This window comes from Acartia tonsa, chromosome 1, assembly GCF_053477335.1.
Source record: "Acartia tonsa isolate MP-2025a chromosome 1, ASM5347733v1, whole genome shotgun sequence".
In the NCBI taxonomy this organism is placed as follows: domain Eukaryota; kingdom Metazoa; phylum Arthropoda; class Copepoda; order Calanoida; family Acartiidae; genus Acartia; species Acartia tonsa.
In genome coordinates this window covers 19,970,403-19,980,136 of record NC_137260.1, presented here as the reverse complement: position 1 = coordinate 19,980,136, position 9,734 = coordinate 19,970,403, and the positions used below count along the sequence as shown (strand labels likewise).

At 31.2% G+C, this 9,734-nt stretch overlaps 1 protein-coding gene and 1 non-coding gene across 2 annotated transcripts; both read left to right on the top strand.

Annotated features, from left to right (window-relative positions):
* The first annotated feature begins 1,764 nt into the window (after positions 1-1,764).
* LOC145314545 (uncharacterized) lies at positions 1,765-7,762 on the top strand. The gene is made up of 5 exons (XM_080154513.1): positions 1,765-1,905; positions 2,303-2,366; positions 2,827-2,985; positions 3,362-3,460; positions 7,551-7,762. The coding sequence occupies exons 1-5, from the start codon at positions 1,878-1,880 to the stop codon at positions 7,630-7,632; spliced, it is 432 nt and encodes a 143-aa protein (XP_080010639.1). The 5' UTR covers positions 1,765-1,877; the 3' UTR covers positions 7,633-7,762.
* Positions 7,763-9,078: 1,316 nt separating this feature from the next.
* Positions 9,079-9,243, top strand: LOC145333076 (U1 spliceosomal RNA). Its single transcript, XR_013884436.1, has one exon. It is a non-coding gene; the product is annotated as a U1 spliceosomal RNA (small nuclear RNA).
* The last annotated feature ends 491 nt before the right edge of the window (positions 9,244-9,734 follow it).

Here is a 9,734-nt window from a genome sequence, read left to right as displayed (position 1 = left end):
AATTAATGGCCAGGTTTCCTATCCCTTATCCCTGAAATCTATCTTTTAATGACTTTACCACGTTGAACTAAAAAAGTTGTGTTAAACTCAGGGTATTATTAAAATTCAGTGAAAATGACAACAACAAAAAAACTATTGCTGAGCTACAAATTGACTGTATTGTCAAAGAAATCAAAGAATGAGAATCACCTATGTTTATTTTATTAGAATAAAACACTAGAGGGAGAAAGGGTTAAATAACTGTATCTCTCCCCCCATCGCAACCGCCCTGTTCAACCTTTCTATTGGGTCATTGAAAATCAACCAATTGTGTCGCTTATATTAACACAGCCAAGTAGCAGAAAATAATTTAGAACCAGAAGAAAGAGGTCTTTGAAAAAGGAAGAAGGGATGTTGTCTGTATATACATCTATATTATAGATATGTTTTTATTTTAATTGCCTAACAACAATTCTGTCTTTGATTTGGTCGAAATAGGTGACCTATTTTAGAGTAGGTCCACCTAAAGAAAAATAGGTCAACTTATCTAATTTTGTAAAACATACATAATATTAATAATATTAGGTATAATGATTAAATTGTAATCTATGATAGAACAGGAAATTTACAATTAAATACTTAATTTTTAAATTATAAAAATAGAAAAAAAAACATGTTATGTCATACTTGAAAAATCCGGAATCTAGATGATTTTTTTCTCTCTGTATTATTTTAACTTGTGTGGGGATTCAATTAAAAGAATCCCTAACATAACATGCTACTCTTTAATATTTTCTAAAAAAATCTAAATTTAGAAGGCCTATACATATCTGTATGAGAACTAATATACTTATTGTCTCTGTGCTTTCCCAAAAATTGCTGCTTGAGCACTGAAACCCATCATCCCTTATTTTCAATAAATTCAAATAAGGAACATTTCTTTTTTCACTATTCCTAACCCCTGTGGTAGGTCCGAACCCTATGCAGCCTATACTTACGGTACCCTAACCTTGCGTAGCTGCCCAGTTTCCAATAAAACTTGACCTAACCTGACATAAAGTAATAAACAAACAAACAACTACCACCTTCTTCTTCTTCTTTTTGATTTTTCAAGAATTAGGGAGAGGGCCTGGGCGGTTGGGTGGGGTTATCAGTGCTTGCTCAAAAAGGTACTTCGTTGGAAAGCCTCATATTTAGGATTTTGTTGAAATCGATCCCTATAAAAATAGAAGCATCTTTGATATTAAAAAAGTAAGACAACAAACAAGCTTCCTTGAGGAGCTATAATAGCATTTTTTCTGGATGTTAACTAATTGTTAAATTATTACTTATAAGTACCTCTAAACAACATAAATTACATAATCACTGTTTTAGCAATTTCAACACCAATTCTCCTCCAAATCTTTTTATTTTTCATTATTTTGATCGCAATGTACCCTCCCAGATAAATATAAAAGGCCCGGTGTGCCTTACTTAAAAGAAGCATGTACAACATGGATGACAATATACAGCATCCGATGGAAGGACAAACAAACAATAACGGACTTTCTGGTAACAATTATAGAGTTGTCACGCCGAACTGCTATAGGAATCATCATGCAAAGTTTGAAATCGATAAGACAATTCTATCATGTCTAAATCAACGAAAAGAGCTAAACCGTTACAGAAGAACGGAAGGCCCCAAATTACAGAAATGATCGTTTTTAAAAATATTTTGAGCAAAATGTTATATTATCGGAAATACAAAATATTCATTTTATTAGGGCTTTGTGTTATAAACATATTATAGAGAGAAAACAAGGGGTAAAACGTAGTTTACTTAAAGGCCAGATAATATCATAATAATTTAGTTTGAATATAATCTTGCTCACATACACACATACACATAATCATATAAAATGAACGTGAAACAGATTGTATTTTTAGGTTAGTACATACTATTATAAAACATTAAAAAGTGGATTAATAAAAAATATGTTTTTAATGCATACATGATTATTTTATAAAATAAAAAATACTTCTTATACATATATTCTATCACATTCACAGTACAATTAGTACTTTTAGATGTGAGGCCACATATTATAATGGCCTGTATGTCCGTCTGTAGGGGAAGGATAGAAATAAAGTGATGAATATTTCATTCTATAGCATACAGTAATAAAAATATGTGAAAACTAGAAAGAAATATAAACTCGTTCTTCCATTAGTTGCTTTATAATCGGGTGAAAAGATTTGATCTATAATTTTGTTTATAATACCTTTATTTTTTTGTAGGGCTGGGTTATTTATCAAACCTTACTTAATTTATATATTTTTGCAGGCCTTATTGTATTTGTTGCCCTTGCACAAGGTGGCAGAAATGGTAGAAACGGACGAAATTTGAGGTATATTTTGGAGTATCTTTGAGCTTTGCATTCAGTCTTTTAGTTTTGATTCAGTAATTGGTAAATTCGGTTTGAAGTGGTGTGTCTTCAATTCCATTCATTAAATAATATTTATCAGAACAGCACGTTGGAGTTACCTCTCCTATTTGCCTTAAACTTCTATTAATTTTTTTAATTTAATGATATGCGGAATTTAAGACACAAAATATGAAGGGACCTAATAGTATGTAGTAGATAAGCTAACAAAAAAATCATTTTAATTGAGGGGGTTGGGCGTTTATTTGATCTTGTTTGAAAAGGTGTTTTCGATTCATATTTCTTTCAACTTTTGTTTGTGAAAATCTAAATCGGAAATAATATGAATCATAACTTGTGTGAAATTAACCTATGAAACATTAAACAATAAGTAAAGAACACTTTGAAATCAATTAAGTAAATATTATTTTGATTCTGTTCACAGATGCGCCGATAGTTCTCGGCCAGAGAAGAGATGTAGCGACGGCTCAGAGAAGATTAGGCGGCAGCCATGCCCCAACGGCGGCTCCGTTATTTCCGTCTGCGAGGATGGTTCCAGTCCCGTACCTGTCGCCAGACCTGGCAGATGTGCTGATGATTCCAGGTACAAAATTATTCAAGTAGTTAAATGTGTGTTTTCTGAGATATCTCTAATATGGCATTATTTTAAAAAATCTAGATTCGCCAACTTAATACAAATTAAGCAAAACAATCGGAATTTCTTATTTTTGGTGAAGAGGGGGGGGGGGCTGGGGTCGTTGTCTAATTTGGGGACTTTTAATGAATTTTGGTTGATTGAATAAGAGTTCAAACGTTTGATCTACTAATTGTAATCTACAGAAGGGGGGGGGGCAATTATGTGTACCATCATTAGGGTTGTACAATGTACATCAATTTATCGTGCATTGTCTTATCCCTATAGATCTCCGCTAATTATGCCCGTTTGACCCCCCCCATTTAATTCGAAATATTTTGTGTAGACCATCCTGCCCTGATGGTGGCAGACCCCAGAGAATGTGCGCTGATGGATCTCCCAAGAGGCGCAAGCCCTGTGCTGATGGATCTCAACCAAAAAAACAGTAAGTTTTCATTTCTTATTAGAGATAATACCTGCCAAAATGTCCAGAGGTGACCATAATATTACCAAAAATCAAGGTACTTTGAAAAAACATTAGGTTTTAATGCATAGGCGTCCAATGGGGGGGGGGGGTAATGGGGCGATTACCCCCCCCCCAAACGATTTTGGGGGTGCCATAGGCACCCCCAAAATTTTTTCATTTTACCCCCCCCATTCAAAATTTACCCCTACCCTGGGGGTGCCGTAGGCACCCCCAACCATTTAGGAGGGGGTATTTACCCCCCCCAAACAATTTTGGGGGGGTAAATACCCCCCCCAAAATAAAAAATCTCTAATAAAAAAATTTTTACGCGCTTCGCGCGCATTTTTAATACTCTATATATTTAATAAAATTTAAATTACCCCCCCCAAAAATTTTACCCCGGGGGTATTTACTAAATTTACCCCTGCCAACAGATTTCAGGGGGGGTAATTACCCCCCCCCAAGCAAATTTTCCCCCCGGGGTAAAAATTTTGGGGAGGGTAAAAAAAATTTGCCGCTCGCTTCGCGCGCCATTTTACCCCCCCCCCCCCCAAACACGAATTACCCCCCCCCCAAAATAAAAAGCTTGGACGCCCCTGTTTTAATGTTTTAACTTTGATGTAAATTATTTAGGAAAATCTAAAAGAAATTTTTCTTATGCTGTAACTCATATTTTTTTTGTATTTGCTTATACTTTAAAAAAATATTATTACATAAATTAACATTTAAAAAGTACTTTTTGAAGGAAATTCCCCCCCCCCCCCCCCCCCCACCATGCTGTGAAATTGAATGGCCAAACATATGCAATATGTAATAGTACATTTAAAAGTTTAAGTAGCAAGCTACTCTTTAATTCAAAATGTCCGCCAGTCTGTAAGATATGGTGTGGAGGAAACGTGAATTTCTTTGATATTATTCATGATAGACTGCTAAAACCTTCCCCTGCATGAAAGAGAATCCAGTATATAATTTAATTATTCAGTTATACTTTAAAGGCAAATATGTTCATAAGGTTTTGTGATTTCTAATTTTTTAAAAGCGAAGCTTTTCTATAATTAGGGTCGGTCCGTCCGTCCGAGATAGTTAGCTTTTATTCGTTAATTTAGGCATGTTAAAATTGTCCTATCGATTTCAAACTTTGCATGGTGATTCCTGTAGTAGTTAGGTACGACTTAGAAAGCGTAGCAACTCTATAATCGTTATCATAATGTCCGTACGTCCATTTTAAACATGTTGATTTTTGTACTTTTTTAATAACAATTTTTTATGTGATAAAATCATCCGATCAATCTGATTTTTTGATTACTGATTCCTATTACAATAAGGTACAATATTATGAGCGAAGCATCTCTATCATCAAGTATTAAAAAATGTCAGTATGTCCTTAAACAGAATTCTGTATTTAAGAAGTTTTACGTATAATTTTGTCAAACCTTTTATTTTCATATTTTGTATGTTCAGTTCTGACACTTAACTAAGAACCCGGTATTAGTGTCGGACTGATTATGACGTAACAAAAAAAATTAGCCAATGAGAGGACATTATTGACCAATGGTAAAATTCATAGTAGCCTCTCATTGGCTAATTTTTTTTGTTACGTCATAATCAGTCCGACACTAATACCGGGTTCCTTAACTAAAGTTAATATTCGTCTGTCATATCGTTTCAGAGCTTCGCTTTATGGATGTTGTCATCCTTGTTTTTCTACTCCCTCTTTTTTTTATAATCATTAAACATCTACTCTATCTATAATTCACTTTGACGCTTCGCTACTTATGGATGCTCTTATCCTTGTTTTCTATAAAAATGAAAAATGTTTGTTTATGCAAAAATATTATCATTTTAAATTCAATGTCATTCATGTTTGAATGTACTAAATATCTTTTTTTTAATTTGAGAATGTTGCATATCGAATATAAGCTTATTCATTTAAACGAATGAATTTTAATTTATATCTTTTTAAAAATTCTTACTGTTTAACGTAGTTTCATTTAATTTTAATGGCATAACATTGACGCAAACTTTTTATGGTATTTTTTTCTATAAGAAATAGAAATAGATGTAAATTATTTTACTTCTGAAATAATTGAAATTATTAAGGCGACTAATCCTTTACTCCTGATATTCACATAATAATTTTTGTATGCTTTTGAAGATTTGATATTTACTTATGTGTAAGTATTTCAGACTTCAGTTCAAGGCAATCATTAAATGCATAGCATCTCTACAAAAAATCTTACAACAGACTACATTTCAAACTTAAGACTAAGGAAACTAAATTTATTTCCTCTCTTTAACTTATATTATGCAAGCATTTCAGACTATTTAAAGTTTTTTTTTTTTAGATGTGTAGTATGTCTAATAATAATTTTACCCCTTTTGTGCATTATTTAAACTCATTAGATATCCCATTTTCCAAATACTCATTCAATCTATTGATTGTATAAATGATTCAAGCCATAAAAAAACATACTGTTTCTTCAATTAATCATGATAATAAATTCTGGCTATAGATCAAGGCACTTCTATTAGATGCCTACCATCTGCAAAAGTATCTCTTTCAGTAAAAAATTGCCTTTTTACCTTATCAATAAATGGTCTCATTAATACAATATTTCTAATATAATTAACAATAAACCTTTTTATGGAAGATATAAGTTTTGATAGTATTTTTAAGTTGTTGGACATGAATTGACTTTTATTATTATTTGATTCTTTATTTGTCTTTAAATTTACATACAAAAATTACATCTAATGTACAACAATATTATTTAAAAGTCATTCACAATATTCAAAAAAAAAAATGAATTGACTTTAATATAATATAATTACCACTTGTTCAGCTAGGAATTGTAACTTATGATAACTTTTTAAAAGTCGATAGCAAATTTTAATTAATGAAACCCAAAGTAATATGCTAAGAGGTATAGTGATTTTTATAGGTATATATAGTAATATACATATACAAAACGGATTTTGTTTCTAAAAGATTTATTCACTGGTATATTGTTATGATTCCTAAGTTATTAATGTAAAGAATATGATTTGCATATGGCGTATAGCTACAATCTGTGCATCCTGAATAAATTTTGCATTTGAGGATTTCATGTTTATACAGTAAAGTAGTCTAAATCATCTAAATTTTAAAGATTTTTTGTTGTTAAAATGTTAAAATCTTTACTAGAAATTAAGCAAGACACTTTGTTCTAATATAATGATTATATAATGACTAACTAAAAAATATTGCTTTATATGAATTATTACTTTAAAATCTTTTTTTAAGCAATGAAATTAAAAAAAACAATCAGTTCTTTGTACTGTTTCTAAGAGACTGACGCACAAAGATTCAGAATTATAAAGCAGCTTTGCTAAAAAATTTCACTGCAAAACAGAAACGTCTTTGAAAATGCATGTATCATAAAAGAATTTAAAAAGAAGACAGTTAGAGGGCGCATTCAGTTTTTTTTTTAAGGTAAATTTAGATATATTCTGCTAATATCTTAAGATTAAAATGTTTTGATATGGCTAAAATATTTTAAAACTTCGTTAAAGCATTATTGACATTCTGTTGAAGAACTAACGTAATTTTCAAGATATTTTAATGGTTTTCATTTGCATTTAGCAATGCAACTGGAAACCTAAAACTACCACAAAATACTGCATAACACTATGACTGTTTAATGTGATTACCTAACCTATAATGCACATGCTATTTATCCCTTTATCCGCTTTTTTTCCAAAGGACAAAACTAAGAAATGCAGAAAACTTATACATACACATTAAGTGAATTTAAAGAATAGTATTTTTTGTTTGTACTTACTACTGCCTTTTAAATTATTTTCAAAACTTATGTTATATATTTAATAATAATTATGTTCTAAGAAATGCAGCTTTAAAATTAATAAAAGATTACTGATTCCAATTTTTTCGTGGAAATGAATGCAAAAACTACTACACGTTTTATAGAGTTAGCTGCGCAACTGCGGATTGTTGTCACACCCACCTATAATCAAATTTGAATAATAACTGACTATTTTATCACCCCTTACAAATTTATTTTTATTTTAGGTGTGCTGGTAATACTTCCCCCGTGTGCGCAGACGGATCCACGCCCACACCCCAGAGAAATAGGAGGAATAACAACCATTAACCACGTCAAGCTAAAGATCTCAAATTTTGTAAATTTGTAATGTCACCAAATATCATTATGTCATCTTGTTAAATATATAAAATACCATAATATCATAACTTATGTATCAATAAAAAATTTAACTAGATAATTTTTGTTGTTAAAAGCCTTGTTAAAGTCAAATACGTCTCATTTTGAAAATAAAAGTAAAATAATATATAAACCTAGTAGACTAAAAGTGTGTCCACCACTTGGGCCAGGTAGTTGTCTGTATTAAACATCTATACTTATACATTTATATATAAAATAAAAAAAAAAAGATTTGTTTTTGTCACGAGTAACTAAATAAGTCAAGTTACACATATATTTGGGAGGGATTTTGGTCCGTCCAGAATCTATATTGAGCTTAATATCTCGTTGACTGCTTGGCTGATTAGGTTATGCTTTTTTATGTACATACCTAATGGTTTTAAGCTACTGACAGATACAAGGCGTTAAAAAATTAGTTAATAAATTAATATTGCTAAATATTAAAAAATATCATGTTTAATATTAACATGGTAAATAGACATTGGTGCACAAAGTAATAAATGTTTAATGGAAGGTATATATAATCCAAACAACTACCTGCCCTAGGTGGCGGAGACTCATTTCGTCTGCTAGCAAATTGCTTTTTGCTCTTTTTAGTGGACTTGGCCGTGTTTATATTTAAATAAATCCAACGCTATTAACTGATTTTAAAGACCAATTACAAAATCAGGACTTTTTAATGACTGAAAAGCTCTTGTGTTGTAATATCCCTTATTTCTGTAGTTTTTATATTATTCCATTTGTTTGTTTATCAATTGTTTAATGGAATTCTTTCTATATCAATTTGTTTAAATACACAAAGGACTAAAACTGAACAAAAATTAAACAGATTTAATTTAAGTCTTAAGTTGACTTACATATGTAGTAAAAACTTAATGTTATCATATTGTTCTTGAATTGATTTGACATAAATTTCTGCAATAACATCCATTACTATTAGACACCTATATCTACCGTGCATAACTATTCAATTATTTTCTTAAAGTAAATTTATTAAGGCTAAAATATAAAAACTGAAAAAAATATTAGAATTTTTTATCACTTAAAAGTATAGAGTTCTGTAGATGATATTTAGATTACTAGGGCAAATCCAGATTTTCTTGATTATTCAAAAACAATAAAAAACAATATTGAAAGGGAAACTAGTACTGAAAGTATGCTTTTTTCTTCATATTTGACTTGGTAGGTATAAAAAAATATATGAGGATTTATGGGAATGTAGACCCCTCATTTTTAATTTAATTAAAAAAAAATGTTTTTCTACGGGTGATTTTTCTTTGGTATGTGGGATAACCTTTCCTCAAAATAGTTATAAACCTTCCAAGGCCTAGGATAAGCCACATTGTAAAGTAACATATCAGTTCAACGGTTAGCAATATTCTTACCTGGCGTGGAGGTTAACCATGATCACTAAAGTGGTTCCTCTAGGGTAAGGCTGTGCAATTGCACTCGGGCATGGCTGACCCCTATGATTACCCCAAACGTGGGTAACTCGAACGCACAATTTTTAGTAGTTGAGGACTGCATTCGCGCATCCCCTAATAATAATAAAAAATAAATTCTTTTGTACAAACAGACATACATACACTTGGACAGATAGACAGACTTATAGAAATTCAGTTGTTTTTGTATGATATAATGATATATCTAAATGTCCTCTTTATCAAGTCGACATAATCGTCCTTTATTAATTAACTTCTATTTTTTCTGATATTGTACTGCATATTATAATGAATTAGAGTAGACAAGGATTCTCAACTCTAATCCTATGAAACAAAGTAGCTGGATGTTTGTATGTGTGTCCACAATATTAAGGAAGGCTTAGTGTTGGTCTTTGATAGATATTAGAAAGGGCTGGTAGGGGTTGTGGTGGCCCTTGAAAACATAACCACGCTATTATCTGAACATTAAGGAGGGGTAGGGAAGTTAGTTTCAATTTCTTTACTTGGGGGTAGACACCTAGGCTGGGGGCGAAGTACTACCAATGTTTTCCAATTATTGCCATTTACCTTTGCCTGTCAATAATTTGAAAT

Coding starts and splice junctions, on each gene's coding strand:
- LOC145314545 (XM_080154513.1), top strand. CDS start 1,878: ATGAACGTGAAACAGATTGTATTTTTAG. Junction 1,906..2,302: donor GAAACAGATTGTATTTTTAG/GTTAGTACATAC, acceptor ATATTTTTGCAG/GCCTTATTGTATTTGTTGCC. Junction 2,367..2,826: donor AGAAACGGACGAAATTTGAG/GTATATTTTGGA, acceptor TTCTGTTCACAG/ATGCGCCGATAGTTCTCGGC.